Source organism: Varroa destructor, unplaced genomic scaffold (assembly GCF_002443255.2).
Source record: "Varroa destructor unplaced genomic scaffold, Vdes_3.0 BEIS01000001.1, whole genome shotgun sequence".
Taxonomy (NCBI): domain Eukaryota; kingdom Metazoa; phylum Arthropoda; class Arachnida; order Mesostigmata; family Varroidae; genus Varroa; species Varroa destructor.
This window is the reverse complement of record NW_019211454.1, coordinates 17267722-17284970: the sequence shown is the minus strand read 5'-3', so window position 1 is coordinate 17284970 and position 17249 is coordinate 17267722. Positions and strand designations below refer to the sequence as shown.

The window sequence follows — 17249 nt, the reverse complement described above, 5'->3', positions numbered from 1 at the left end:
TATATATATAGCATATTTTTTGCCTCATGCCCTCATTAAGTTATTTACTCACCATTCATCGCAGTAGTTTCTACCATGTTAACGTATTATCACGCAAATAGACAAAGCCAGCTGGACCGACCTATTGGTCGGCACCCCCATCGATACGCCTACCTCTGCGCGGTTGTGGTTTACCGTCAGTTCCATCTTAGGCGACCACAAACTTTTATAAACCTAACGTTAGCTTGACTCTATACAATATTTTATCAACTACCTCACGCCCTTTACGCTTTGTGCCAGAGTGTACTGCAGACACTACATCACTATCATCGTGAGTCATTTGATAACGATCCAGTTCGGCGCTGTATAGCGATTGCAGCAAGCGCTCATGAACTTACGACATTTTAGCTCTCTTCGGCATCGTGCTTTTTCTGACTGTTTCGCCTAGTTGAGATATCTATCTTTTATGTTATCTCTTAGCTCTGTTTAGCGCACAGGGGAGAAGATTCGTCCTTTCCCGGGGACCTAAACTGTCTTTTAAATTGTTTCATATCGTTTGCTTCCTTTTCGTCCTCTTCCGTTCGTCATCCATAACGCATGCGTTCATGCACCGGGACTATACTGCACTTTATGACGCTATCCGTTATGGCAATCATGCCCGCCATCGTTTCGATATTTTGATCGCAGTCAATTTTATTTGAATGGTTACCACTATGGGGTATTAACACTACCACGAAAATGAAAAATCAACAAGTCGAAATGAATAGAAATTCATCTTAGCCAAGCATGAAAACCCTCAAGCTTGTAAAATCACCCACAGAAGCACGCGACGTTCAGTTATGCCTACCGCTCTCTCGCCATCTCTCATCGAGGGGCAAGTATAGTATAAACTTCAATCACTACCCCCGCACACGTTATTATATCTTTGTCTACTGTATGAACACTCGACAGTGCCTCCGGCATCCGGCATAGATGCGAAGATAAACACTGAAGTCAATCTAGATACTCTACCCCCGTCGCGGCACATTGTCTGACACATACTCTTGTCTAACTATATAATAAGCTTATGCACAGTTTGAATAACTATTAATTGCTGTTATTATAATTACCCATACAATTGCCTCTCAAAAAGAATCACCGCGTTTTTTCGGCAGACGCCACCGCATCTATCTATCAAGATTAATAATGCTATTCCTATTACTGGGATATAATATCCATATTCTAATTATGAATGATTCTTACTAGTAGTATAACTAACTATTTTTATATGCTACCCTATACTATAGTAGCTTCAACGGCTATTGTTATGCCCGCTGTTGATATTTTAACGTCAAATAACTCTGGTTGCTAAGAACCTATGCGATAATTAGTCAATCAGATTACTAGAGAAAAACAAGTTAGCGAAACCCCAGGTCTTAACGAAAAGCAAACGTAAGTATCACGAATTTCTATTCGTCATGAAATTACGACAAAATGGCAGATTCTAACCGTGACAGAATAGAATTATTTTTTACATAAATGAAATATATGAGGTTAGCTACCATTTGCATCATTATTGCGCGCAGTCACCATTATATGTCGGCCATTAATTATGGATCGGCGCTCAATTCAAGTTCTTCGTATTTACCTGCTGCACTATCCTATCTACCTATGTGTCCAGACATAAACTTACATATATCATGCGTATACCGAGATCAATTACCATGTCTAATTATTGTGATTCATATACCAAACTTACCTCTCCAAATTAAATCTTTTCATATATATTTACCATATGTACATACACGTTCAATTTAATTTTTTACTGTGACTTTTAGTTGGTGGGCGGGACATAACGCATCAGTACTAGCAGCAGAGTCACTCAAATCAGCTTTGAAATTCAAATCTAGTAAACAATTCGTCATTGTAATGATGAGCCATAGCACGAATCAGGAGAATTTTTCTCATACCTGTTCCATACGCTCCTCTGAATATATTCATGTAGTCAACAATCCCTCCGGTATCGATCATCAATCATGCACAGTTAACGTCGGCACGCTAAACCATTAAACCGCTAAACCTCAATTACGCGTAACCCCTGGCTTAAGCGCACCCCCTCGCTTACACGGCGTCGTACCACCTCTACAATTCCCAGAATATTTCGGTCTCGGGTTCCCAGCTTCTAAACGGTGTGAGAAACCAAAATAGATTCTTCGAAAATAAAATCATTTACGCCTATCTGCCTGCTGCACTGTTATACGGTTTCTTCTCATCGCATTTCAATTGATGCATTACCTCCCCATTACGTTGCGCCTCCGAAAACAGTTGTCGAAAGTTACAACTGGACGCATATAGCCACGCACATTGAAGCCAGCGGACTAAATAGATTACTATTTTATATGCAGTCTACACTCGTAAGCTGCTTACCCCATAGGGGTTTTTTTCTCACCACACCGGTAAGTCCTTGTGCATTTCCTAACCCTTGTTGCCTAATAGGTTGGACTCGAACAATAGGGTTCGCGTTAGCAGCGGATCGAACTTGTTTTTTCTTCAAACGCCAAACAGTAGACATTTAACCGCTGAGAATGCGTCAGTCGTGGGTCTTACATCTTCTTGTTATATTTAATTAAATGTATGTTATTGACTGCGTATATATATATATATATATATATATATATATTTGGACGATTTTAAATATAATGTTCATCCTACACTTGGCTTTATCGTACATTTGTAGATGTTTCTGGTGTATATCAGTTGTCTTCAATTGTATCTATTATTTATATATGCTCTCGTCAATTCAGGACACATTAGATAGTTTCGGGTTCAGGGAACGTACACAATAATTATATTAATGTACGCTCATGTAATTACCTCTGTAGCCAACTAATTCTCTAAAGTTCCTTCTCTCTCACAGCCGATTAAGTACAACATTTACATGTCTGAAAATGTTCAACTACTACGCCTACCATAGTTATCAATGCTATTATTTCTGCCACCATTACCTTTATTACTATTATTTTACTCTGTTATTATCTCCGTCTCTTTCTCCCTATATATATATATATATATATATATATCCTAATCACTATGAATTCGAAATTGCCTTCTTGCTATACTATAATATATATATAATAATCATTATGCTGTAATAGTTCATCGCTTTATATTAGGTACGATATATATAACCGTGAACCGCTATTACCTCATCCTGCTATTGACATCTTCTTTTAATCAATCTTTTCGATGGTAGCGAACGGCCTTCATATGCGAGATCTGTGGAACAGCCTTTCCCCGTTCATCTAAATTTGTATCGTTTCGTCTGGTTACTGTTGCATTGTTTTTCTACTGCCGCAGCCGCAGTTGGTGATGATGACCTGCTAATTACCTACATGGTACATAGCCTACATTTGACCGTTCGTCCCATCAGCTGCGTAGGAGAGCACAAACCATCTCAGGTACGCGCCCAGACAGAAGTGCAGCCAATATGGTGCATACTGCAGACCATAAAATGGTTGAAGAATAACAATAATAACCCTACGTCGAGGTATTCACGGTTGATTCTTCATTTAGCTATTACTGTTGTATATCACCTGTCGGAGTGTTTTTGTCTAACCAAGATCGCATCTCCGCTTATATCCTTTCGTCTATGGGACCATCGTCAATAGCATGGGCATCAGTGTTAAATTATAGTACTATATGACCTCAAACAAAGGTGGTGCAAAATCAGACCTGATTTGTACGAAGCGACACGATTCGAAGCAGAAATTTGTCGAGTTCGTAGACCAAAGAAAATTCTACTATTTTATATATATGTAATCTATTGTGCTGCTCTTACAGCAGAGCTGAAGCTCGGAAGAGCGAATGACAAAAATTTGCGATTCCGTTTGACTTGTGTTAGTTTTTCCAGTATCCAGGTAATTTTCACCCACTAGTTTTTGCCATTTCTGTCATCTATTGCTGTTTTTGCAGTTCATTAACAATTTCCAGCAGGTCCTACAACATACGCGCTACCTGAGCATCGGCTGAGCAAGGGCGACTGCGCAATATGGACTCATTTTTTTTATGGCGAAGGTCCTGTGACTGTATTTTGTTTCGTAGAAATCCTGTGCACTCTGCAGTCTGACTTCGACGAAATGAATTCATCGGTTGCTCGATTCATCAGCAGGTTTACCCAAAGATTTCTACTTCGAACGTAGCCACAATTTTACTCGACGTTGAGTCATCATTTTCCAAAGGATACAAACGGACGAGGCTCAAGGATGAGGCCAGTGAAAATGCAAAACGCGACCAGGGCCATGAGTGGCTGATCAGGATCTTGAGCCGTTAAAGCGATTAGCTGTTGGAGTCGAGGACGTCGCTGTAACGCTTTTCGAAGAACTGTTTGAGTTTACGGCCAGCTTTGCCGACCGGTGACGTATGCTCGTTGAACGTCTCACAATTGGTGAACATGAGCCGAGCGTCGTCAGCGAAATCTTCGCAGTTATTGTATCTAAAATTGATACCAAGCAAAAATATGAAGATATTACATACCAAGAATAAAATGATTATCTAAATAATTTTCTCGAGGCACCAAAGATATTTGAGGGGCTAGAAGAACTGGGAATTCATCTACATGTGTCTGATGGCCACGTGTAATTTGTTTGTGCCAATTTTATGCTGTTCAGGAATTGAACAATGCAGCAGTTGAGAAACGATTCAAACGACTTCTTTGTATTGACTACATGGGATAAATATAGTCTGATACGACCGACTCGAGGGGTCGTATCGTACTACAATAACACTTACACCCCGGACTCGATCTTTGTGCGCATGGTTTGCAAGTCCATTGGACGCTTAATGACCTTCCGATAGGTCGGGCACTCCTTAGGACTAACCGGGAGCAGGAAAGGCCAAGAAGCATCGTGTCCACACATCTCATCTAACAATGTCCTGAACAACAAACAGGAAAACATATCGTTTAATTCTGCCACTACAAAACAAGCATTTCTTTCGTTGATATCATGTGAAATATCATTAACAACACTGACATTCAATACCCCCACTTTGAATATCCCTTCTTAAAACGTGTTTAAAAAGGTCTAGCTTACAATAGATGCGAACAATAGAACGTTGCATACTCGTATTCTTCTTTTGCGAAAGAGTATATCAATTTTTTTTTGTTTTTTGTTTGAAGACTTGTCCCGATTCGTCACCATTCTCTAGCTAAATCCGATGACAACTTACTTGCACTCTCCCAGCGCCCGTTCCGACGCTTGATGCTGTTTTTTAAGCGAGGCGGCACTCGCCCGACTCCTCCGGTTGCGCTTCGAATCCTTGTCCTTATCCTTCTCCCTGTCTTTCACATTAGTAGCGTTATCCTTGCATTCCTTTACGGCTGCAGCGGGCGCTTCTCCGACTGGAGTATTCGTCGTGATTGGAGGATTCGTAGTGGTGGACTCCTTTGGTGCTCCACCACCTGTTCCAGCGGCGCTATTCAAAGTGGCGCTGGTGTTGGCGTTATTTGCACCAGCGACCGCAGCGCTGCCGCCGCCACCGCTTTCCTTCGAATCCTTCGAGTCCCTGGAGTCGTCTACTCCGTTGCCGTTGCTCACCGGTTGCTCAGCAGAACCTGTAGCGACTGTTGTTGCGGCAACAGCCGCCGCTGCAGCTGCTGCCGCGGCCGCTTGGGCCGCAGCAGATGTCTTTTTGCTTTTTGAAGGTCGACCTCTATGGGAATAGAAAAGGGATAATGAGGGAAAATCATCGATGTGAATCAATGGTGGTCGAATGAATATACTAAACTCACACGTCAAACAAACTAATGCGAATTGAAAGACTACTCGAACTTATATCTATTAAACTGAGTAGGTGCTTAGCAAAAAGTTTTTAGCATACTGCTAAGTTTTTTAAGTCATAATCATATCTGTCGTGAAGTTATATCGCTTATTCATTTGTTTATTTCCTGGTATCACTAAGTCTCTATACGTAAATGGGCTGCTAACTTACTTGGATGAAGACGATCTCTTTTTTGGGGCAGGGGGCTGCTCCCCATCAGCAACAGGCGTATCACCTGATCCTGAATTATTCGTACCGCCATTGCCAGTCAATGCCGGTGGAACCGTGCAAGCTACGCAGGTCCATTTCTTCGGGGGGACTTTTTGTAGTCCAACGCACGGCGGATGGAACAGTTTTGGACAGAGATCACACTGGGCCATTTTGGTGTTTCCCGGTTTGCCACACACTACACATACTTTGTTCAGCTGATTGACTGAGTTAATACACTCGAAACAGAACCAATCGCCTGGTGGGACGATCATTTCATTTGGCTTAAAGCAATAAGTGTGGTATCCCTTATCACAGGCGTCGCAGAGCAATAACGACGCCTCGTTGTCGCCGCTCCCACAGAATTGACAATTTGCCTTCATGATGGATTTTTCCCATGCGACGCAGGACTCGAGTTGCATCAGGCATAAATGTAGCTATGCGTGATAGCAAACATACCGAGATGATCAAAATAAGCAAATGTTTATTTGTTTGGTTAGAAATATAAGCAGATGATAATCTAGATAGTTTCAAACTGATTATTGAATTAAGTATTGGGTTGCTTCTCTACTATGCCTAGTTTAACTTAGCCTTTGGTCTCGAGCACACGGAAAATGTCATGACTCGCTCGAGTTGGTGGATATCTAAGCGGTGGAACGCTGGAGGAGACTAAAAGTCACTCATTAACGATCTTCAAAATGACTATGTACCTGTGCGGCCGATGTGCATTTGGCCACTCCGTCTCGCCATCTCTTCAATTCTCTCGAAACATTGTCTTCCTCATCTTTTTTCTCGTCTCGGTGATTGAAGCCGCCTCGAGTCGAGCTGGCAGTTGTCGGCCCATGAGGTATAGGCACCTGACCTCGACCCAGAGGTGGACGGAGATATCTGCACCAAAAAACAGATAAACATAAAGCCAAGAGGTTATTTAATGTGGGTGATATGTGCACCACATTGTTGCACATATATACAACAGGTGTGCCTGGTGTTTACCTTACCCTCTCCTTGAATGGCTCATGGAATATCTCTTTCATTTTGTTGCATTCATCCAGGATGAGGCAGGAGTCATATAACTCTTTGAAAAAAAGCCACTTAATAGTTTCAGAATCGTCAGGCTGCATTGGTTAAAGGTGGAAAATGTAGTAATAACGACTGTAAAAAAAAAAACTAATTATAAAGACTCTCAAACTGCGAAGAGGTGCTTGTCCGGCCCTTTACGTCATCTGAACGTATATAGACTAGTAAAAATTTGTATGTTTCATTAACGCTTTGGTCGCGCAATAAAACATCCAACCTGTGTCGTACATACCTCTTTTCAATCGATGCCTCGAGATTAAGGAGACGTTCGATTGCCACAGCCACAGGATTTCGCACTCCCGGCGGCGGTGGAGTGGGCGGTTTCGACTCGTCAGAGTCAGACTCATTCTCGTCGACCTGCCCGTTGATGCCTGGTCCTGGCAGAGGATTTCCGCTCGCGTCTACCTTCTCTTCGTTTTGTTGGCTCAACATTTTTGCGGCCAGCTCCCTGGCGGCTCGCTCAATCGCTTCCTGCCGTGCCCGTCGATCCTTCGACGATTTCTTGTGACTGCTCGGTGGATTTCGCTTTCTTGCCAACGCCCGGGCCTTCTCTTCCTTTTTTCGGATGTATTTATTGTGTATGAGGAACGTCGAGCTGGCCATCCATGCGGGATCACTGGGATCTTGCGGAACGCCTGTGTCGTCCTCTTCGTCGTTCCGTGCACCCCGAACCTGTGAGTAAGAATGAATCATTTTTAAAAAAATGTTCTTTTAGAGTCAAAAAAAAACGGATTCATATATTCACAGTGATGATGCGAAAGTATAACCAGAAAAACGGCAACGGTTATTAACATCACATCGTTGCCATTGGCGATAATTACCAATTCGAAATTAATTGACTCCGAATTCCAGAACAGATGGTATCATCATTAAGCTGCCTTTCGCCAAATTAAATGTATCTAATAGAAATTGGCTGTGTTAGTGAGTGTCAAAACAACTCAAGTTGTTTGCAGGACAAGCCGATCGAAGCTGTGCCTGTGATTGAAGATCTTCACAGCCCATACATTTTTTGCTTAAGATAAAAGGAGCGTTCTGTACATTACCTGCATGCTGGCCTGTAGAATGCGTTCCTGAAGTACGTTAATCTCATTGAGCATATCCATCTCGATTCGCAGCGCCACCTTACGGTCCCATTGATCTTCGTAGTCCGGCGAGGGCAGCGGCAAATCAAGATCGTTAAGGGGATCCCTCGGATCGCCCTTCAGTCCGAACGGAATTCCGTCTGGGTTGTACATTAATACTTTGCTTAGCGAATCGGCTAGATATTTTTCCCGATATCCGCCCGTGTGGAGGGCATTGTAGATAGCGTCCAGCTCAGTACGTTTGGTAATTTTCCACCAGCCCTTGCGTAACAGATGAGGAATGCTCTGGAGGTGCTTTCCTTCAGTCGTCGAATCATCGACGGACTCCTCGTCGTCGTCCTGCTAATGGATAATATACAATTAATCATTATGAGTGCGTTTTTCTTCTATTGTATTAAGTCGACTGAATGCGCACCCCTAAATTATTTAGTATACAAACAAATGGACTTTACTTAGACTAGAAACTATATTAATAATAATAATGGCGATGATAGCCCACCTCGTCCTTATCATCTTCGGTGGCATCATCTGACCGGCATGTTCCGTCGCATCCTTCCCGGGGTAATATGTTGAACCAGCGTCGTACTACGTTCGCCTCACCCTGTTCGCCCTAAGTTGTTGGAGATGGCAAAAACAAGTAATTGATAATACCTTCCCGCAAGAATTTGAGCCGAAGAACATCTAAATTAGTTTTCACAGTATTTTAGCTTCCCACTGTTCGATTATACGCAACTTATTTTCATTTTGCCTTGTATTGCTGTTCTGCATTTGGATGTGCCTTCTGTGTGTCACAGTGGAAAACGATATTGTCCCCCCAGAGATTCTACTGCATTGACTACACGACCGTGTAGTAAAATTTCGGCAAAACAAACCTACACATATAAAACACATCTGCACAAACGAAACCTTTTCTGTACCTTTGCGGTTTTCCGTACCTGTGTAGTTCCCGCAGGTGTTGCGGCCATGCTTCCTGTCGCCGAAACCGGCACAACGACTTGTTGTACCACTGAGGAGGTCGCTGTACCGGCATTTACCGGCGCAGCAGTTGCCACCACGGGGCTACTGGCTGACGTCTGTTGTGATTGCGGAACAGGTGACTGAATTCCGTTGGTTAACACGGTCGTGTTAACGGTTGCGGGAATCGGCGGCGAAGCGTTTGCCGGCTGTGTTGTAGCCGGAGTGGTTGTGACTGCTGGCGATATAGCCGCCGTAGGTGTGAGGGTCGTTGCAATGGAGATTGCCGCTGTCGCCGCAACAGATGCCTGAGGAGTGGCTACTGTTGGGATAGCGACTGCTCCCGGGGCCGTGGCCACCACTCCAGAGGGGGTCGCTGTGACTACGCCCGGAGCAGTGACGACTCCCGGGGTGACGACAGGAACAACGCCTGGTGGCAGCCCTGTCGCTACCCCAGAAGCGCCTCCAGCAAGGGCGCCCCTCTGCATGGCCATGAGCTGCTGGAGCTGGCCAAGCATCGTAGCCATGTTAGCCATATTGCCTCCCTAAAATTTCGAACAAAGAAGATGGAGGGAAGAACGAACACATTGATTTTGTTATTACATAATCAAGCGAAGTTTCTACATATCATTGCTCATTGTTACAAGCTTTTGTTTATGTACTTATGGAGGCACTTTCCATTGTCCTAAAAAGTATTGTCTTCAGAATCATTACGTAGATCAGCACTGATTAAGTACCATTCTTCGTCTTAAGATACAGCCTATTATAATTTATAGGCGAGATTTGTTGGCTCGAATCCAGATGCATTTGCCACACTGTTTCCGTGGCAGCCTCTGAAAAAAAGGCTCCAGAGCCGAAATCTCGCGAGGCACTCCAAGAATGGATTCCACACGAATACCTGAAATGTCATATCGACATCTACTGATTAACTGGTACACACCTGCATTAGCATTGTCGTGGCGAGCATCGAGGCAAAGAACGGGTTCGCAAGGAGGAGCTGCGCCATATCGCCTTGAATACCCATCGCCCGTAATGCGGCCGCCATCTGCGTAGCGGGGTCTGCTGGGTTCATCCCCGGGGTAGCCGTGGGCGTGGGGCTTGTCGTCGGAAGTGGAACGAATTGTGCGGCTGCATTCGGGGCCGTCGGCTCAGATTTTACTGGGCCATTATTCTCCTGTTTCTCCTCAGTTGATGCCGATGACGCTGTCGAATTTTCCGAAGAGGTCGTTGGCGTGGAGGCTGCTGAGGGACGTAAACATTGAATAAATTCGTTGAAAAAAAATCAACAGATACTACGCATAGTTCTTTAGTAACCGCTGCTAATTGATTTGCATCTCTTACCTAGTGATCACGTTTTGAATACAATAATATGCGTATTCTAATAAATCAATGTGAGTTGTAACGTTTCTGAATAGTTTTAGCTCAGGTTCAAATGTATTAGTACCAATCATACTGGGCAAACTTCAAGGCTTCACTTGAGCCTACAGATAGTTCTAATATTCTAAAAGTCGACAAATTAGGCTTTCTTACCAGGCATGCAGGACACCTCCTCCTTGGTCTTGTGCGTGGCAATATCCTCGATAGCATCTTTCCTATCTATGTCCATCTTTTCAGCCTTAGCGGCAGCGGGTCCATCTTCTGACTTGATTTTCATAGCGATTTGTTCCTGCTGCTTCGACTGCTTTGTCTCGCCTTCCTTATCAATTTCCTGGTCCTCCATTTTAGCATCAGTTTCCATTTTAGCTGATTCCTGTTTAGCTTCAGCCTTCGTATCAACCCGGTCTTGATTGCTGTCCATGAGTAGTTTCTCGTCTTTGAGCTCATTCTCTTTATCGTTATCCGCTGTCGGTTCGTCTTTGTTTTTTTCTGATTCCACCTTCACTAGATCACACCTTGATCCAGCTTTAACATCTGAAGATTTTTCCTGAGAACCCTCCTCGTTGACCTCCTACAATGGTAAAGCAATAGAGTGTCGACGTTAAGCTTGTTTAGTAAGACAAACAGGAAGTCTCAAATTAGAATTAAATCAAAAAAGCAATTAATGTGCCTAAAGTACCCCTATATACTGGTCATATTTTCACACAATTCCAATTGCTTTTGCTCAGCGTTTTAGCTCACCATTGGGCTGGGCTTAGTCGAGCCGTTGACGCTTATCGTAGCATTAGCTTCCTTCTCCCGTTCGTCATCTTCGTCTTCGTCGCTAACACTCAGCATATCCGCGTCGAAATCACCCAGGCCCTCCTGCTCCGCTGACTCGAGCGATTCTACGTAGATTCCACCATTCTGCGCCAGAATCCAGAATCGTCTGCGGTATCTGTCCTGGCCAAGCATCGTCGACCGGATGGCGGCCGCAGTCTCGAGGATCTTTTTTGACAGATCACATTGTGTCTGTTCCATTTTGGCGACCTTAGCATCGATCTGGTCGTCGTCGTTATTCACGATAGCGTTACTGACCATGGCCGCAGCACTGATTGGCGCGCCGATTATAATTGGTGTCGAGGTCACAACTGTTGTTACCGTTGTAGAGACTGCTGCTGATGTGCTATTGACTATGGTGGTCGAGATCGACGAGGCCGTTGTGGTCGTGGATGCACTAGCCGTTGTTACAGCGGCCGATGTGGACGCTATTGTGATGCCAGGTGCTGATACACCTGCGGCTGTTGTCGCCGATGAGTTACTGCTGTTGCCACTGCCGTTAGTATTATTATTGATGTTGTTGTTGCTGCTGCTGCTGTTGCTGCTGCTGCTACTGCTGCTGCTGCTGCTGTTAGAGTTTTTGCCTTCCGAAGTAGCTGACTGGCTGGCTGATTCGTCTTGGCTGTTCGAGCCGGCCTCATCCGAAGCGGATGCCGTAGCAGAAGTTGGATTGTTTCCTGTGCTTAATTCTTGCTGCTGCTGCTGCTGTTTAACGTCGGTTTCGGATGTTGCACTCTTTTCAGCTTCTTTGGCAGCGTTGATCTCTTCCAGACGTCGCGTCCGCACCCTATACTCATTAAGGCGAGATGAAGAAACGTAATCATATACAAATTAAGTGCTTCGCAACATTATATTACATATATGTGCGGATTCTGTGAGTCAGTAAAAATTCGCGGCGCTGAGTCCAGCCCAAATGGCAGCGTGGGACTTACCTCTGTACGGCGCGAAGCTTGTTGAGTTCACCTTCAACGATACCGCGGTCGCGTCGCAGTACGGTCAAATGCTCTGTACAGTAATCGATGTGACGGATCACAGATTTGTTTGAGAGCAGCTCGTTGCACAAGAAAGCTACCACCTCAGATTTTTGAGTAGGATTCAAAGCAAGGAACGGCTTCTCGCTGACCCACTGGTAGATGGCACCCTCTTTGTCCAGTGATAGGAAATACAGTCGCAGCGCTTCTGTCAGCGTGTACCGGTTTATCGTTATATCCTGTTCGAAGGCGTGCAAAAAATCCATTAAGAATAAGAAGCGTTAACCACGACCCCCTATACTCTTCGGCGCCTCAAGCTTTTAACACACTTGCCATAAAAATTTACGCATTCATTGAAGAACCCCGTGAATAAGCGAATGCATGACAGGACTTACGCCACTTACGAAGTCCTACAGCTTCAGCGCTGCTCTGGATGACTTATATTTTTTTATTAACTGACTCACTTTGAGCAGCATTGAAAACAATATGGCTCGAGCTCATTTGCACTAGCTTAACTATATCCGGTATAAGCAAGTTACACCCAAATATTTTACTTGGTTAATTCAATATTTCCGACATTGGCTGTTAGCTTTAGTCCACCAATACTTCGAGTTGCCCAGTTACTGTTGCGCTATCGTTACCGATGTGCATACAATATTCCTCAACGTTGACAATAAAAGAACTAGTGTCAATAGTTTCAATGAGAATGCTAGAAATAGTAGTTGGACGGATCATCGGTGACTTGGTCTTACCCTAAGGTGTTGTCCGGTGTACGTAGATGCATCGCGCGAGTTGTGCAGTCCGGGGTCCTGGATGCAGATGGCGAGCAGCTGGCCGACCAGCGAGCACAGCTCCCCCTCGCTCTGCTCGTTGACCAGCGCGCGCTCCAGCTCGCTCCGCGATGGAATATCGCCTAATTAATCAACGAATTGTTAGTATGTTGTTGGTAATTGGTTAAAACCCCGATCGGTGTAAGGGGATCCTCGCCTGTCTGCAGTGCCACGTCCAACAGTGAAAAATGTTTCGGATTGCACACCTTAGTTAAGGATGGCTTCTGGTGACGACTGGTGGCCCTTTCCAAGCACAACGCGCACCGTATATGCATGCCCGGCTTCGAACCTACTCTGCTTTACATGTCCTGAGTTTAGTAAGCAAATACGTCATCACTGCACCGTGATAGGGACATGTCTAACGATGGATAAACGATAGGTTCATTAAGTAAACTGCGATTAAGGCAGGGCAAAGATAGAGTGCAGAAAGAAACAGGGGATAGTAGGCTGAACTGGGGTTGGGTGTAGTTTACTTGAACAGAGTACTTGCTATGATTTATTAGGAAGCACATTACAATTGCCTACAGAGGTTGTTCGTAATAGCAGTATTATAATATAGGGCGATATCCAAACGGCCTACCCTTAAAGCCAATGCAGTCGTGGAATGTTGTGAGGAACTCGTCGACCATAAGGAGGTTAGCATATGCGCTAGCTGGGACGCGAAGTTCTCCGAGGCGTGGCAAGCCAGGAAGTTTGCCTTTTTCCGGGTCCAACGGCAGTTCGAGGTCTTCAACGGCTGCCTTATCTTGATCTCCTACCTTTGCTACGGGGGCAACCATCATTGCTTTTTCGGCGGCTTCTCGCGCAGCTTGCAGTTGCTAAAATGCCAGGACAAAATCATGTAACTCAATAATAGATGAACTTTTTTTTCGTCAAAGCTAATCGCGCTATTCCCAAAAATTTAGCATTTTGATAATCAGCCCGAATCATTTCATACTATTCGCTTTTTTACCAAGAAAACACAACTAATGGATCGAAAACCATGGCAGGTTTCTCTCGGCGTTATAGCTAGAACTGATTCCCTACCAGCATTTGTTCACGAGCTTTCCGATGTAACACAAGGGCTTGAATTAGGCCGAGATGTTGTCTCCTTCGTTCACGTTCGGTGTCCAACAATGCTAGCATTTCCCGCCGTTTGGCCAGTTCTGCCTCACGTTGGCGCGCTGCCTCCTGGCGACGCATCTCGCGCTCTTGGGCCTTCGCTAGAAGTTCGGCCTGTCGACGAGCTTCGGCCTCCATTTGCTTTCGCTTTTTTTCTTCCTCGAGGGCTTTCAGTCTGTTATCAGTGTACAACAGACAGCGTACAATAGGTTAACTGTAGGGGATCTTAAAAAAAACTCGCGCGTGGGAAGGTATCGTTACCGATTCAATTAAGAATTTGTTGAAGTTGAAATTTGTTGAAATGAGATATTCATACAGTTTTGGATTATGGTAAATCCGAAATAAAACTAACTAGTAACAGAAGGGTTTTAGGGTACACATTTGCTAATTGCTCAGAAATCAAACGACAGTTCTTTTCACGGTAACTTAAGGGGCTATCACGTCATAGTTCGTAACGATTTCTAATTCATTCTATCAATTGGCAAAACGCAATCAGAGATTGCTCACACTATAACGATTCGTCAAAAAACAATAATCAATCGATTATTCTTAAGCCAGGGAAATTAGCCAGGGGAATATTTGGTGATGAAGTTTATACAAACAACGAGACAAAAATAAAAAGTAAAAGTCATTCCGGTTTACGTGTCCACTAACCTTCTTTCCTTCTCAAGTCGTTGTTCTTCTTTTTTACGTTCTCGCTCCTTTTCCTTTTGGCGCTGTCTCTCGCGCTCTTTTTCTTTTTCTTTTTCTTTCTGGAAGGCGCGATCCATCGCGGAACGTTTCCGTGACAATGAATAGCCTCGGAGGTTGTCGATTCGCTGATTGATCTAGAAGATTTAAATTAACAGCAGCAGAAAACAAATTGTTGAAGAAACATTTTCTACTCATCAGTGATGGATATATATATATATATATATATATATATATATGGGTACACTGGCACATCTAACAGCTGAAACGGCTGGGCGACAGCAGAAATTCGTCTGCTTGTCTTATCGCATGTACAAAACAAATTAATTCAAAATAATTATGATTCTATTGCCAAGGCGACTGTCCAGACAATAATATACCAACTCGTTTGAAAGCTCAAGTTCTAGTCGGGCAAGTAAATTTACTGCAAGTATACGCATTCGGCTGGAAGGAACTTCACAGTGCTGTGATAACTCGTTCAACTCAAAGTACCTCAGCCTCAGTCAGAAGAGTACCGCCCTCACCGGGAGGACCACCTTCAAAGAAATGGCCAATATTGAGCTTGTTATTAAAGGTAAAGTTTTCTCGTCCAAGGATGGCACTGAAACCCTTTCTCTGAAGGTACCGATTGATATCAGGATAGCTTTTTAGTCTTTTGCCACACGGTCCATAATAGGTTACCTCGCCTCGAACACCCAACTTGGAAATGCTCCTGCAAAGAGATCAGACACATAAGTATCGGTGTGCACAAGTACTATTAGAACGCTCCTTATAAAGCAGAACATCGAGAGGAGTGCAGCAACAGCTTGGTCTTACGCAGATAGAGTAAGGCAACCCATATATTTATGCTGTTGCTTTTTCTAGTTACATTTTGCTACACTGTAAGCAACTCCATTACAGACCATTCGACTATTAATAATAATAACAATAATAAAGGTTTAACTAAGAAAAGTATTTTCAGCTCCAATGTTTTCTATTTCAAGGATGACACTTACTTAATAACGGTTTCTCTTCGGAATCCGACAAGTAACGGTTTTCGGAGCAGCTCTTCAGGGTGCGCGAGCGTGGCAAATGTGGGGGTTGCCGTCTGCCGTTGGCTTCCATCGGTGTCTCCATCGGAGTCCCGGGAATCCTGAGATTTTCGTCCTTGTGAATGCGACGAACCGGCTTCTTCATCTTCCGACAAACAGCCGCCTCCTGCGCTCGACGTCTCACTTAAGACAGACGATATCCCGCCGGCACCAGCAACGACGCCTGCGGTCATACGCAATTCTGGCTCAACATATATGTGTATATATATATACAATAGAAGTAGAAAAATTTGGATGAAGACACTTTAATGACGCGCCAATGTTCTTGTTAGTGGCGTCTGCATCGTAAACGACTTGCGTATGCGCCTGTTCTTATTGTTATTATTGTCAAGTTAAAGTGAAAACAAGAAGTTGTTTATGGAAAGACAAACATTTGATAAACACCTTAAACTAAATGTCAAAAGGAGTAATCATCATCACAATTAATGCAACTCATTAGTCGAATTAATTACTATGCACTACTTACCAACACTTGGGTCACGCTGCTTGAGCTGAGGCATGGGTGGCAGCGCATTTTCAATGAGAGTCCTACCGAACAGAGTCGACAGCATATGTAGCTGGCGGAGTTGTTCCTGCTGGAAGTCTTGAACGGCGGCTGGGTTCACGCCTAGCGCTTCCAAACCCACTGACTTAGCCACCTGCGGTCAAATCGCACAAAAACAAACAAAAAATCGGCATATTTTCAGCTTAGAGTGATGACAACATGGTAATACCTTGACATGATTTTTTGCTTATTGAACACTTTCTCAGTTTAACTATTATTTCCCAATAAATTTTATTGCGTCGTCGCTTAGCAAGCCAAACGAAATAGTACTTGAAAGCATCTACAAATAGACTCGGCAGGTAATGGCTAACTAAATTAAAACAAAATTTATGAGAAAAAGTACAGAATGCTGAAGACTTGTTCCCCACAGGCTAAAGGGACGCCACGTTTGCTTCTTCATCTCGTTACCAACCTGATGGTGCGCCCGTAATGAAGGGGGTGCCGAGTTTCTGGCAAGTTTTGGTGGTGTAGGTAGAGCATCACAGGGAGTTCCCCCTCCCGAACTTCGGTTAGTTGAGGGTGAACGGTCCCGGCGTTTCACGCAAAGGTCAAGGGGCGCTGCTAGGTCCATCGCTTCGACTGGTGGAGGCGGAGGCGCTATGAAAAGATCACCTTCCTGAAACAAACGGAATGGGTCCATCCATGGCAGGGTGTAACACCGAAGGTTAGTAAAAATGCTAGCCCCGAAGATGTTATGCTATTGGCCTATCATATCGTTTGTATTCATGTCA

The 17249-nt window shown here is 44.1% G+C and overlaps 1 protein-coding gene across 11 annotated transcripts in view; it reads right to left on the bottom strand.

Moving 5' to 3' along the window:
- Positions 1-1720: 1720 nt before the first annotated feature.
- The window catches only part of LOC111242814 (uncharacterized), a 68870-nt gene continuing 53341 nt past the window's right edge, over positions 1721-17249 (bottom strand). For 9 of the 11 annotated variants that reach the window (XM_022787642.2, XM_022787646.2, XM_022787650.2 and 6 more), the window contains 21 exons: positions 16931-17134; positions 16441-16612; positions 15879-16137; positions 15376-15595; positions 14848-15020; positions 14119-14368; positions 13673-13910; positions 13015-13175; positions 12224-12501; positions 11214-12078; positions 10626-11043; positions 10036-10337; positions 9077-9640; positions 8641-8751; positions 8103-8483; positions 7292-7731; positions 6693-6870; positions 5947-6419; positions 5185-5667; positions 4747-4890; positions 1721-4450 (listed from right to left, as the gene is read on the bottom strand). In XM_022787642.2, coding sequence (XP_022643377.1) covers positions 4294-4450; positions 4747-4890; positions 5185-5667; positions 5947-6419; positions 6693-6870; positions 7292-7731; positions 8103-8483; positions 8641-8751; positions 9077-9640; positions 10036-10337; positions 10626-11043; positions 11214-12078; positions 12224-12501; positions 13015-13175; positions 13673-13910; positions 14119-14368; positions 14848-15020; positions 15376-15595; positions 15879-16137; positions 16441-16612; positions 16931-17134 — 6471 coding nt within the window. In that variant the 3' untranslated portion in view covers positions 1721-4293. The remainder of the gene's footprint in view (positions 4451-4746; positions 4891-5184; positions 5668-5946; positions 6420-6692; positions 6871-7291; positions 7732-8102; positions 8484-8640; positions 8752-9076; positions 9641-10035; positions 10338-10625; positions 11044-11213; positions 12079-12223; positions 12502-13014; positions 13176-13672; positions 13911-14118; positions 14369-14847; positions 15021-15375; positions 15596-15878; positions 16138-16440; positions 16613-16930; positions 17135-17249) is intronic. The other 2 variants (XM_086981909.1, XM_086981903.1) reach the window with 2 other exon arrangements.